This window comes from Ahaetulla prasina, chromosome 8, assembly GCF_028640845.1.
Source record: "Ahaetulla prasina isolate Xishuangbanna chromosome 8, ASM2864084v1, whole genome shotgun sequence".
Classification (NCBI taxonomy): Eukaryota; Metazoa; Chordata; class Lepidosauria; order Squamata; family Colubridae; genus Ahaetulla; species Ahaetulla prasina.
Genome location: NC_080546.1, coordinates 45,580,001 through 45,594,714, shown reverse-complemented (window position 1 = coordinate 45,594,714; position 14,714 = coordinate 45,580,001). Strand labels below are relative to the sequence as shown.

Genomic DNA, 14,714 nt, shown 5'->3' with positions numbered 1-14,714 from the left:
CCCGGGGCAAGGCACACAGGTAAAAAATAAGCTAGTGTGGGGATGGAGGGGGTGGAGCTGCTATAATTACCAGACCTCGCACACACCCACCTGCCTCACTTTCTTCTCTGGCCACTTGCTGCCACTTGCATGCATCGCCCCGGCCTCCATTTCGCCTTCAGATGCCTGCCAGAAGGCATCTGCAGCCCATAATAGAGCCCCGGATCCACACATATATACATACACACACACACATACATACGTGTGTGTGTGTGTGTGTGTATGTGTGTGTGTGTACAGAAGTGAAGAGTAAGAGAAATAAACAAGTAATAACCAGCCAACCAAAAACATTAACCATTGTGAAATATCTGTAATATGAAAAAGCACAAGTAGAATCACCTCCTTACCCGGCCAAAAAGTGTTTTAAATTGTACTGCAATTTCCTGGCGTTGAGCATTGGTTCTGCCCGTTAGAATCTTCAAGATTGGATCTTCATCAGTTCCTTAAATTATGCAAGTTAAAATAAAATCATTCACTGAAAGAACAGCAATAGTTTATGAATGAATGTAAACAAACACATTAAGTCCATATAGTTCTATTCTTGAAATCATCTCTTACTTGGAAAACTCTATATTAATGTAAAGGTACTCCTCACTTCTTAAGTGACCACAACTGGGATCGGCAACTCAGTCATTAAGGAAAGCACTCACTAAGTGAAACATTGCGATTTTACAATTATTTCAGCTTCCCTTTGCTTTACATCCCTGTGAAGGCCATAAATGCAATGATTGGTCTCAAAGCTACTTTTTTGTCATTACTGTACCTGTGAGTCACTGCACTGCACTGCACAATTACTGTACCTGTGAGTTACTGCACAAATGACCTATACACCTATATTCAGTAAATTTTAAAAAATGGAATGTATATGAGTTGTCACCCAATAAAATATTTGCATCAAAAGAAAATTTCAAAAGGAGACCAGTTTGTAATATCCATCCTCTTACTTTTTTCAAGCATTGTTTTCCACCAAATTTGTGTGGATGATTAAGAATAATTATCAAGGCCTACGCTTCTTTCAAATCCACTGCCTGAGCATCTTTTAAAAGAAGAAAAAGCAAAAACTAGCAATAGAACTTGAAATAATTTTGAGTGACACCACATAATTAGGGAACCAATTGGATTTAATTTTGTGACAGCTTTCATAATAGAAGGCATGTGTATGTACCCTCATTCAAAAGCAAAAAACAAAACTATGAACAAGATTGCACAGCTAACTGGATTTGAATAAGCAAGCACACTGATTAGCAAAAACTTTCATAGAAGTGTTTCCTCCACATTTCAACACGCTGTTTGCCTCCATATTTCTTCTATATTGACTAAGTCAATATACGTGGTGGAATCTCCAACTAGACTGGAGGAAGGTGTTAAGAGGGGGCCAAGCCTGGAGTTCTTGCATTGCAGGAAGCGGCACAGCTCTGACATCTCCTAGAATCCCTAAAGCCTTATCTGACCATTCCCAAGGAAAATGCAGTCAATCTGGCAAGATTTCTTGCAATATAGGTGACTAGCAATAAAGCTTCTTTTGGAGACTATACCCAAGTGATTCTGGATGCTTGAGCCTGACAGTATAAATCAACAAGGTTGAATAAACCATCTGTTTCCTATTCTGGCCTTCAGAATTTGTTTTGTATTAATAAAAGTTAAGATAAAGTAGAGTCAATATTGCTTTTGTATGACTAAAAGTTAAGATAAAGATACTGAGACAGTCATTAACTTTTCAGGAACTACAGTTTAAAAAAAAACCTAAACACTGAAACAATAATTCTATTGTCTGAAGAAAATTCTACATAAACTTTTTTCAGAAGGCAACTGGGTTTTCTTGGTTTTTTCTTTGAAAACATTTTACTTCTCATCCAAGAAGACACTGACATAGACTTCAGAAGATAATTAGAACTGCAGAAAAAACAATTGCTATCAACCTGCCTTCCATTAAGGACCTGTATACTGCATGAGTCAAAAAGAGGGCTGTGAAAATATTTACAGACCCCTCACATCCTCGACATAAACTGTTTCGACTCCTACCCTCAAAACGATGCTATAGAGTACTGCACACTATAACAACTAGACCCAGGAACTGTTTTTCCCCGAACGGCATCGCTCTGCGAAACAAATAATTCCCTCAACACTGTCAAACTATTTACTAAATCTGCACTACTATTAATCTTATCGTTCCCATCATCCTTCTCCTTCCACTTATGACTATGACTGTAACTTTGTTGCTTGTATCCTTACGATTTATATTGTTTCCCGATTGCTTATTTGTACCCTATGATTATCATTAAATGTTGTACCTTATGATTCTTGATGAATGTATCTTTTGTTTTATGTACACTGAGAGCATATGCACCAAGACAAATTTCTTGTGTGTCCAATCACACTTGGCCAATAACATTTCATTTCATTTCATTTCATTTCATTTCATTTCATTTCATTTCATTTCATTTCATTTCTATTCTATTCTATTCTATTCTATTCTATTCTATTCTATTCTATTCTATTCTATTCTATTCTATTCTATTCTAGCTTCTTCAGTTCTTTGGGGAAAATTCCTTTGGGACAACCATGACCCAAATGATTAAGAATCCCCGTAGACATTCTACATAGTACAATTGAAACAATGTTGAAATGTAAAGATTAATAGTTACATATACGAGTGCAGATTAATAATTACATATATTATAGTTATATAACTATATATAAGTTATATATAGTTATATAAAGGATGCGGTGGCTCAGTGGCTAAGATGCTGAGCTTGTCAATCAAAAGATCAGTACTTTAGCGGTTTGAATCCCTAGTGCCGCATAACAGGGTGAGCTCTCGTAACTTGTTCCAGCTTCTGTCCAGTCAAAAGCACGTAAAAAATGTAAATTTAGAAAATTAGGGACTACTTTTGGTGGGAAGGTAACAGCATTCCGTGCGCCTTTGGCATTTAATCATGCCAGCCACATGACCATGGAGACATCTTCCGACAGTGCTGGCTCTTCGGCTTTGAAACAGAGATGAACACCACTCCCTAGAGTTGGGAACGACTAGCACATATGTTTGAGGAGAACCTTTACCTTTACCTATACTATAGTTACATATACTATCCAACCTGGGTAGTATATCTAAGGAGCAGGGGTTGGAATGCAGTACTGCAGGCTCTGCCCACAACCCGGCATTTGATCCTGACGGGGTTCAAAGTTGCCTCAGCTTTCCATCCTTTTGAGGTCAGTAAAATGCAGAGCCAGATTGCTAAGGGCAATATGCTGTCATTGTAAATTGCCCAGAGTGCACTGTAAAGCACTATGGGGTCTAATATTTGTAAAACTTTAGGCAGAGCCATTTAATAATTCAGAAAAATTAGAACATGTTCAAAGAGCAACAGTGGCAACAAGGGGACTATGAAGAGATACTGAAGAAACTGGCAATGCTTTAATTTGGATTCTTATACCGTATAAGGGATTTGTTTCAATGGCCTAAATGGTCCCTTCCCATTCTAAATACTGTTTACTCAATGTGTCATCCTGACTGACTCAAGGTTGACTCAGCTCTCCATCCTTCCAAAGATCAGTAAAATGAGGAGCCAGATTGTTGAGGGCAATCTGCTACTGCTATTAATCTGCTTATGCAAATACCAATGAAAATAATGCCAAGCCAAAGCATAAAGAGAACTTGGTAACCATACTGATATATTTCTGATCCTGCCAGAAGAACATTTTAAGGTCTATTTTCAATTTCATCTCACATCCAATCAGAATCCTGTAAAGAGAAATAATCCAACATCCTTGAACATTATTTTACTCTGTCTATCTGTCTAATGTTCACACTGTAGAAGGAAGTTGACTCTATTTCTGAACATTCCCTGAACTAATTAGCTCCTGAGCCTAGATCATTTGGAAGCCTACACAATGAAGATTCTCTGCTACTGAAATTTGAGCCCAAATGCACAGTAGACAGGAAGGAGAGGGATGATTATAGAGAGTTCACACAATAGTAACTGTATGTAGGGGAAAGTTTCAATGGGGCATTATCTTGCTTCTGCTTACCCAATCCTTTCATTGCCTTGCGAAGAGCTTCAGCATCAGCTTTGGCATCAAATCCAGGGAAGTCTTTTACAGTACCTCTTGTATACTAGAAGGAAAATAAAATTATGTTCATGCAGCATCCTTTTACTGACCTTTATTACAAAACTGATAATCAAGAAACATGAGTTAGAAAATCTAAATATTGATTCCTTAGAAAATAATCTGCTGTAAATCTAACAGTAATTAATCCATAGGATCTGGCACAATTTGCAAATTTGTGCCAGGACTAAAATACTGAGTGCAAAGCTTTCTTATATGGTAAAAGCTTGAACTCAAATATTACAAATCAGATATTGAGCAAAGCTTGTACAGTAGAATTTGAAGGTTTAGGAATCTGATTTTTAACAATCCCTTAGGAAGGCATTTGTGGTCTTTTCTGTGTAACAAAACGATGTGTTATGTATGTGTTTAGGCATTCTGTTACAGACAAGAAAGAAGAAAAGAACATTTCCAGAGTTTACTGATAAAACAGGTGTTGAAAATTAAAAATAATTTCCCCAAAGGCTATTAATAAAAAAATAGTTTATCAATCGCTTCCTGGCAGCTCTTTCATAGCACAATTATATTAAAAATAATTCATATTCTGTGATTAGTTTATATAGGAGCTATATGGAACACAGTTGTAAAGAGCTTACTCTTTGAAAAAAACTTTGATTTGAATAAAATCAGCTAATACAATTCTGATATATAATTTATGGTCTGTCTAACCTGTATATGTGGAACACAATCCTCTATATGCAACCAGTCATTTAATAATTCTGACGAATAGTTCCAACAATTCTAAAGAGCACCAGGTTGGACAAACTATTTTGATATGTGGCATACTTAACGATTACATACATGAATCATGAAACAAGAACATATTCTTAGACCTTCATTTTCTCAGTTGTTCATCTGAATCAGTAATAAACAACCACAATACTATAAATGCTGAACTTAAATTCCCAACAGCCCCATTAAGCATGCCCAATTGTAAGTGTTGCTGGGACAACATGTCCCACAACACATGTTAAGTAGAACAGGATTCTCGCCTTAGCCTTAATTATTCTAGATCCCACTTTGTTACAGAAAAGTGGTAGCATGAAATCAAAATATTTCAGTCTAAGAGAGAACATTTTCAATATCAGTACATTTCACTGTAGAGGACCAACTACTTCCTCATTCTTAACTTCTCAGAAACTAGCTATATTCTTTATTTCCAGAAAGCAAATTCTGCTATTGTTTGTTCAATTATTAAACATTCACATATTAAGTCCATAATATTGTTAAAAATTAGCAAAAGGGATTACCATAGAAAGCCACCAAAATGTAGTGAAAAGAAAATGTATAACTATCATGTGAATATTAGTCATTTGTAATTTGGCAACAAATACATGTCTTTGAATCCTGAAATGAATCACCATCTCCTAATGCAGGGGTCTGCAAACTTGGCTCTTTTAAGACTTGTGGACTTCAACTCCCAGAGTTCCTCAGCCAGCTTTGCTGGCTGAGGAACTCTGAGAGTTGAAGTCCACAAGTCTTAAAAGAGCCAAGTTTGCAGACCCCTGTCCAAATGGGATAGCTATCCTGACGAACTAAAATAACCATGCCAATAGTTCTTAGGCAAGTGGAATAAATGACTAGCCATCCTCCCTTTGACGCTTAAGAAGTACAGTATGGAGATTCATTCCTGCAGTTAGCCAAGCAGTTCTTACTCTCTCTCCAACCCTTAAATTAGGGGATTGCTGACAAGTGTTTGGTTGCAAAGTTGGAAGCTCCAAAGAGACCTCCTTTGCTAATTAGTTAGCTGCCAAGTACTTCACAAGAAAGCCATGTATTAATTATTTGGCCAATCAGAAACTAGATATGCTTCCAATTCCCTATAATGTCCAACCCAGGTCATCTCTGACTGCTCTTCTACTGGAAAAGCAGGCAGGGACCTATTTTTTTGGTGGTGGTAGGAAAACTATGAAAACAGTGCTTGTCCTAATTAACAAGGCCAACCAATAACCCAAGGAAACTAGCTGTTTTGGGCAATTTATTCAGTTATATTATGAATGAAAGCAAAAACTTATATAACTTGAGTGCATATTCTAGATGTTTAAGATAGAAAAGAAAACATGGAATCTGATCTTCTAACATTAAATAATTGGGTTATGCATATCTCCTATTATTTTCATCCCTACACTTTATTGAAACACAAGTCTAGCAAATTCCAACAAAGTATTTTAAAACAAGTCCATGCATACATGGAAATACAAATAATTCCATGCAAAGAACTGAGACCTTAATCTTGCAAGTAACTAAATGACTAGGATTTTGTTGTGTAAATACAAAAAGGAACTAATTTGGTGTAATGGTTAAGGTGCTTAGGCATGAAAGCCAGCTAGGGGACTTTGGATCAGTCACTCTCTGTAAACCCAACTCACCTCACAGGGTTGTTGTTATGGGGAATCTAGGAAGAAGGAATATTATCTATGCTCACTGCCTTGACATATAGTAAAATAATAAAAGCAAAATAAAAAAGTCTTAAAAATAAACACTAAAGAAAAGAAACAATGGAATTAATTAACTTTTAAATCTTTGCAGGAATAACCAGTCACTGTACCTATGTTTCTATTAACCAGCCACTAATCCAATGAATACTACTTGAAGCTGCAGTAAGAGATTTCAGATCAAACTATTTGTCTACTCAGGGAGTAGGGAGCAATGGGAAGTGCATGAAGGAAATGATAAGCCAAGAGTCTCATCTCCAACTAGAGCCCCTCCAACTGTATTCTACAATTTCTACCATCTATGGCCAGCATGACTGCCGATGCCTGCTGTAGATAATAGCTAACAAAATGAAAGCATTTGGAAGATAATGCTGGCCAAGAGCCAAAGAAGATAATGCTGGCCACTGGGTTATGCAAAGCAAAGAAAAGATTAAATTAGGGCAGGACATGCTAGTGTAATTTACTAATGTTTGTTTTACTTTTAAATGAAAGTTCATTGCTGTAAACCAAAGTTAAAGCAGGTGAAATAACTTGTTTTTCTTCCTTTATTCCCATGTTATTTGGAACTCATGTGGGAAAAATATATTTGAATATATATCTTCTCCATAGATGAAATAAGAAGGAGCTGGGTTTTCATTAATTAACCTTGTGGGATTGGATTTTATCTTGATTAAAAACATAAGTCTTTCATGAAAAAGAGAGAGTAAGGATAAAATCACTGCCTATTTTCTCCTATCCTCTGCTTTGTGCTGACCTTGAGGGAGGGAGGCATCCGTATTTAACGTGTTTTGCTACCTAGGAAGCTTCTACACAAATGAAAGCCCCAGAAGAGTTTTATTTCTTTCAATCATGTAGTCTATCCACGATTAGAGATGCTATCTCTTATGTAAAATCTACTTTCACACTATAAATCATAGAATTTGACATCCTTGACCAAATGGGGCCTCCAGACACTTGCAAGTCTAGAGACTTTCAAATTCTAAAGCTTAGTATTAAAAAAACTTATTACATGCATGAGTTCAGAATAATTGCTATCTATATTTAACTGTATTTCATTGCAAATGAGAGCAATTCAAAACTCTATCACGTTCTGGACTTAATTCTTTTTATCTTTGCATGCTTCTCAAAAGCCAAGTGCATTCCTTAGCCTAGGAAAAAAGCTACATGCCTTAAGAAAACATTCTGAATACTTTTACTCATTTACTCATATCAGCCCCACAAGCTGCCATATTTAGTGTAATTTAGCCATTTTATTTGGGAATTGAATATATTGCCTCAGATAATTCTGTGAAAAGATAGCTCTCGTTATATTCTCTTCTCCAATAGCATTCAAATTAGACTCTAAAATTATTATTTCTATCTATTATGAACATTTAGCCTTGGGAAAACCTAATTCTACCATTTTCAATTCAGACATTTACATTCAAGCATCCTACAGCTTTTAGTTACTTTCTATTTGACCAGAAATAGCATTAGATCAATTTATTTAAATCAGGAGCCAGTTGGACAACTTTGTAGAGACCAAGCACTTCTGCTATTTAACTTTTGGGACAAGTGACAGAGGATCACAAAATAGATGGATTATATCACATATCTCGAGAGGCTAAGTTTGGGTAGGTTACTTAGTTTTAATTACAGCACAGCTATTTTGGATCCTATATTTTTCTTCACTCAGAACGTCAGGAAACTGCAGAGTGTCAATTTAGACATCAACAGGTTAGGAAGGAGCTGCTAAAGCTGGAGAATTCTGAGGCCTTAGCCTGACCACATCTAATTTACAGGGCCATGTCAAAAGCAACATGTTCTTGCTTTCCTAGTCTATATATTTTGAGAATCGCCTAAGATTATATATATATTGCTAAAACTAGTTTATTTATGTCTCCTTTGTAGGGTTTTTTTTTTTTTTTGAATGACATACACAAGTTCCTATTTGCGGCTACTATGGAAACAGTATTGTTAGAAAAGGCAAGTGAAGGTTAAAAAGCTCCAGTTTCAAATAAGCAGGTAAGTAACGTAGAGTGTAGAAGGAAAGTTACTCTAGACATCAGGAAGTGGCACCACAATGTAACATAAGATTAACATATATATATAAGCATATATCTTAACTGCAATTAAGACTGACAGATTACATTACCGGCATATTTATTTCTCATACCCCTCATTATCTTTGATGGATTTCTTTGAATTTTGGATCTCCAAAATAAACATAAGGTAGGAGATGCATGGAGACCCCCCACTTGATATTTTGTTCATTTCTTTGGGACCTTTTTTAGAATAGCTGGATGAGAAAAGCTGAAGAAGCTTCTTGGATGAGAAGCAAAACGTCTTCAAAGAAAAACCAGAAAGTACAGTTGCCTCTTGAAAAAGCACCTTTGGGAGAACTGGATGACTGAGAATCTCCATGGATATTTGGATAAGAAAAAGAAGGCTTTTCCGTCTCGCTCAGAAATCTCACTCTATTTATTTCCTTGCCTGCAAAGCAAAATGGAAGGAATCCTGTATCCTTCTCCCTTCATGAGGAAAAAAATGGGCAGGAAATTCAGAAATTTAAAAATGGACAGAAACAGCTCTTTGGTGTGTTTAAAGGAAAAGCATACTTTGAGGAAGCAATTTTAAAGAGCAGAGTGTTTTTTTCAAAATCCTCCTAGAGACTAGAGACAAAAGGCTACTTTCAAATGTAGGTGTTCCACAAACAGCCATATGACTGTTTGTGGAACACCTACATAATGTCCCATTTAGTTTACAGCAGGCATTTTTAAATTTGTGCACTATAAAAGAGAAGAAACATTTATAAATGTCAAAAGCTAGTTGAAAGAGTGCATTTTTTTTTCATTTCCATTAACATTCATTTAAAAAGTATTGCTGGAGGCAGAAAATGAAAAGTATGCACATTTGAATGTTTTAAAATATGAAATATTAAGATTCAGAACATAAATCTACAAAAATTAATGAGTTCTGTATCATAACTTATTGGACATCAAATTAAGTTCAAACATAAACATATTGGGCTTAGCAAATTAAGTTCAAACATTTAAAAAATCATCAAAAGATATTACATCTTTCTTAAGGACTTCCAAAGACTTTAATAATTAAAGCACCATTTCTAGTTACAGTAAAAGCAAAACAACACAATAGCAATCCTACCAAAGTTAAACATATAAAACCAAGAAATTGAGAGTTTGCTAAGCAAAGTTGTTTTGGCTGGCTGCCTATAATAATGATACATAGTTATAAAATGAAAGGGATCAAAGATTAAAAACAACTAAAATCACTAGATGAGGAAGAGGAGAAGGGAGAGGAGGTTCGTTGACTTCTACTAAAATATATATTCAATTCAGAGCAACAGAAGAGTAGCTTTATTTCCTAACAATAACTATCACAACCACCTGTAGGTGATGTTTACACATAATGCTACTTTTAAAGAAATAAACTGATCTTAGATAATGCAAATAAAAATTAACCGGTATATAAGTCCAGGTGCTATTGCTATTGCTATTGCTATCAGAGTGCCTCATACACTTAAATAAAAGGGGGGCAATCAATTGCTGACAAATCTCCTTCAAGAATTAGCAATACGGAAGAACACGGGCTGTGGTTTCTATGGCACCAGCATTCCAGGACCAGTGCTGAGCTTCATATGGGGTTCTGCTGTATTTTCCTTCCAAAACAATATTACCTATCTAAACTTCCTACTTTAACCTATTAAATAACAGTCTTGAAACTACTATCAAGGTGGCCTCTATTTCTATTCCAATCCAACGCCGAGTAATAAAATCTAAGATCTGTATAAAGTGGATCAAGATTTCAGACAACTCTATTATAACTATTTGTTCCATTGCATCTACTGACAAGTTATCCTCTGTATGTTCCCACCCTCCAGCCCCTACTACAAGTAATCCTCATTTAACAACCAGTCGGTTAACCCCCCTTCAAAGTTACAATGATCCTCCCAGCGGGTATGACCAGTTCTGGAGTTCTGACAGCCAAAACTCCTCCACCACCTGGGGTCATGTGACCACATTTTGGGCACTTGGCAATCAGCTTGCATTTATGGCCATTCAAAGCATTCTGCAGTTACATGATCACAATTTCTGGTGTTTATTTTCACTTTCAAGCAAAAAAAACATCTATTGAAGGAAATTGGTTCATTCAATGACCACTGTGTTCACTTAACAAAAAAGGACATAAAATCAGGCAAGATCACACAACAGTAATTCTGGGCTCCCTGAAGCTCTACTCCTTCACATTGTCAGACATATCTGAAGAAAAAAAAACCATGCATTTTGCTTAGCAAGATGACCTCCTTCATCTAAATTGGCATCCTAATTAAAAATGGTCACGCAATCATTGTTAATTAATCAGATCAGCATAGGTTGGTTCCCCTTTAGAATTTTTATGTGACATACCAAGATCAGAAGGTAGTACTAGTAAAGATGGAGTTATGCAGAGTTATGCATTGATCCACTTCATATACAGGCTTTGTAATTTTAAATTATATTATGAATATTATTTATAATTATAATTTCTGAAAGTATCTTCAGTGATTTCTTTTGTAAATTCATAATCTAATCCCTACATTATGCAAATACATATAATTCCCACATCCACACTCATAAACATTTATTTCCAATAGCAGTTTCTATTCCCTCAATATAAAGACTGAACTTTTTATCAAATATAATTGGCAGACATTCCATATTGTCTCTAAAGCATCTATCAAAGTCAGTAGATTATATAATCTGTTACAACTCACGATGAGACACAAAAAGCTATACTAATGCATTCAAAATACTTCTTTGTTATGTCAGTTCAAATCAGTTTCTTTACTAGCCATTCAACATAATCTTATTTGCACATAATAAGTGTACAGAAGAACCACTTATAAAGCTGTCTTCAATCTGGAACTCTCCATTGTGTTGAGCTATAACTGCCAATGTCTACCCAACAGAGGCCAAGTTAGTTGGTATGAATTCTAACAACTCTAGACCAAAACTTGTAGGCCATCAAGTTAAAGAAGATCCACATAGGATCCAGGAAACATACAATCTGAAGTGAGCTATGACTGAACAATATCATTCCTGCCCTTAGGGCATTTAACTTTTGTAAATTAAATGACATCTGGGACTTTGAGTCATACTATGAATAATCTCAGTTCCTCCCATGTCATTATCATTTTTGCAAACTTCAAGAAAACTCTGTAAACTAACTTCAGATTTACTCTGATTCAAAAATATTCAAAATGCTATTTGACCTGTATAAAAAGGATATAGAATACAGGCAGTCCAATACCAAAATGTAAAACATACAAAAAGAATGAAAAGGAAATTCATTATTTCGCTATTTGTTCACAATTTCACTGCTAAAAAGACACACCAACTCACAGCGAAAAATTTGCAATGCAAGAAAAATTTGGCTAAAAGAATGGAAAATGGAAAAAAGCATGACGTGGAATCATTTGAGCAGGATGAGCTCATCCTGTTCCCTTCTTGGCCTCTTTAAATATTTAGATGAATTTGCCCAGATCAAATCAGCATAGAATTACAAGAAAAACAGAGAATAAGAAACTATCCTCCCACATTCCCAAACGGGGATTTCTTACTACCAGTCATTTATCTTCAGAATATCTGGCAAATTATAAGAAAGCTAACGGGTTGACTAGGAATTCTGGGAATTGTAGTCCCAGCACAGCTGGAGAGAAACTAATATAAAAGTGCAGGGAGCAAAGTCATCAGAGTTGAGTCAGAACCTTAAGAATAACTTTTTTACCCTTCACTTCTTTTTTTCTTAAGGCCAAAACGTTCGTTTGGCATTACAAGCTAACTGGATTAAAAAAAAAACAAAAAAAAAAACCTGTTTCACAGGAATTGCTCGGGAATCGAACGAATGACAGGTCACCCTTCGGGTCTTAGGGATCTCTATGGGTGAAAGTATCTCATTGTACTAATACCCCACCTTGCAAAAGTGTCTTGCAAAATGGCGGTAGCGTTACAATTTATTTATACATTCATCAAATCGATTGGCTTCTTTCAAAATTTCTTCAGCCCTCTTGATAAGTTGGTTTTTAAATTACGCAGCGAGGAGAAAGCAAGGTAGGACTTACCTTTGCCATGGCTTCGGGGATCGCTTAGATTTAGGCGAAGAGCAACAGCTGCGAAGAAAAATAAGGGACAGAAGAGGGTTAACCCTTCCGAGAGTTCAAACGAAAGCGGTCAACAAGTACCGCTACCCAGGAAACAAGCAAATAAACCCGACCGCTTTCTTTGGTATCCTCCGAGCAGCTCCGATTTCGGAGAACCTCAACAGGCACCTCCTCCAAATCGGGAGATCTCTGCTGAACCCCAACTTTCGGCCACAGGAAAACGCCCGAAGACTTTTTCCTGGGACGTTTCCACGCTCTGTTGCTCCAAGCTGGGTTCAGCCGAGGCCTCCGAGATACAGAGACCGATACGCGGAGCAGTAAGAGCGTTTCTCAATGGCTTCCTCCGCTGGATCTTTCGCTGCTTTCTAAGCCTCCCCACAACTTAGCTGCGCTCGGAAAGCAGCCGATACGCACCGTAGCCTTAAAATGAGGGGGCGAAGCTGCGAGATGCGGTCACCTCTCGGGAAACAACGGAAATGGAGAGAGCCGGAGAAAGTGTGCGTCGCCCTCGAGGCCTGCCACACCCAGCGCTCAGATTCTCCCTGCGGTTCCCGGTTGGAGTCGATCGTGGTCTTCCTGCCTGGGGCCCCACCCCGGATTACTCTGCTACTCCTCGGCACGGCGGGCCCTGGGTGCGGTTGAATGTCTCTTTCCTTTTCCTCCCGGCTTAAATTATTACGAAAGTCAGGGACTTAATAATACGTGAGAGGAAGCTCTTTCTGGCTCATTATTGGTCCTATGCGGAACGGTTGCTTTACACCCACACACGAACGCACCAATTGCTGAACGATTAAAATAACAAAGGACAATGGTAATAAGGTAGTTGTGATAAAAGTCCTGTGATAAAAGTCTCTATTTAGGGACCTCAATCTCCCAAACAGGGATTCTTTGTTTTATCGTGATAAAAATCATATCCTGACTGAGTCATCTATCTGGCTGGATCCACACAGTATTTTCAGATACGAAGCTGAGAATTCAAAGAGATGCACTTCCCAGTAAATGGGTATAAAAGAAGAAAGGTCCGTGGATTGTATAATAAACCAAAGGACTTGCCTATGCAAATATGTCCAAAAAGGGCAAACTGTTTCTTTGAACAGAGTGAGGCAGTTGCATTGAATTTTTACTAGTTATTAATCAGAAATAACTAAAAATTATAATTTCACCAGGTTTATGCGGAGCTAAATTTTCAGTCTGTGGATCACAATAATTTTATAATCTCCAAAAATATGCAAACTGTTCCAAGTGATGGCCTCCATTTGTTCCGTCCTCTTGAAGTTACCCATAAAGACCAAAGGTGTTTTGAATTGTGTATTTTTTTCTGCACCATTTCAGAAATGAAATTCATGAATAAGAAAAACAGATTTTATGTGTGCAAAAAAAAAAAACAACTTGTCTAAGCCATGTAGTAAAATTTAAGACAACTAAGAAGAACTAGCCTTAGGATTTTTAAAGATCATATAACCTTGGAATTCCTTTGTGAGGTTTCGGATAAGAAAAAACAGAAAAATCCATGTGCTGCAGAAACTAAGATCAATTAACTTAAATACTCCTTAAATCTCTAAGATAGAACCAAGGTAAATTCCATATGACAGCTGAAGTTCTGTGCTGTTTCCAGCTACACTGGAAAAAAAAACTTTTAAAACATTCAGTCTAAATAAAGAGGTGTTGGCAAAGGGGCCAGGCTGGTGCTCAGGGCAGAGTGGGGACATTGCAGACCCTGATTACCCCTTAGCCCAATTCTTGACCATCCCATCCACCTTAAACTGGTGCAAGTGTGTCTATCGGTGTTCCCCTTCTCCTTTTGGGGACTGTTACCTTCTTATTACTCCCCATTCTTTTCCTGTTTTTCCAGATGCTTGCACATAGTCATGGTTTCACATGCCTTTCCCATATTTTGTCCCTTAGCCCTTTCCTGCTTTTTTCCTTACGTATGCATGTAAATGTATATATATTTTTTCTTACCATTTCACACTATTTAAAGCAAACGTAATATA

The 14,714-nt window shown here is 36.8% G+C and overlaps 1 protein-coding gene across 2 annotated transcripts in view; it reads right to left on the bottom strand.

The window, feature by feature from the left end:
• ANXA5 (annexin A5) overlaps positions 1 to 13,381 on the bottom strand; it is a 29,834-nt gene extending 16,453 nt beyond the window's left edge. The window contains exons 1-4 of one of the 2 annotated variants that reach the window (XM_058193162.1): positions 13,135 to 13,381; positions 12,682 to 12,729; positions 4,069 to 4,153; positions 387 to 481 (exon numbers count right to left, since the gene is read on the bottom strand). In XM_058193162.1, coding sequence (XP_058049145.1) covers positions 387 to 481; positions 4,069 to 4,153; positions 12,682 to 12,690 — 189 coding nt within the window. In that variant the 5' untranslated portion in view covers positions 12,691 to 12,729; positions 13,135 to 13,381. Of the gene's footprint in view, positions 1 to 386; positions 482 to 4,068; positions 4,154 to 12,681; positions 12,730 to 12,833; positions 13,097 to 13,134 lie in introns of those variants that run through there. The other variant, XM_058193164.1, reaches the window with a different exon arrangement.
• Between the last annotated feature and the right edge of the window lie 1,333 nt (positions 13,382 to 14,714).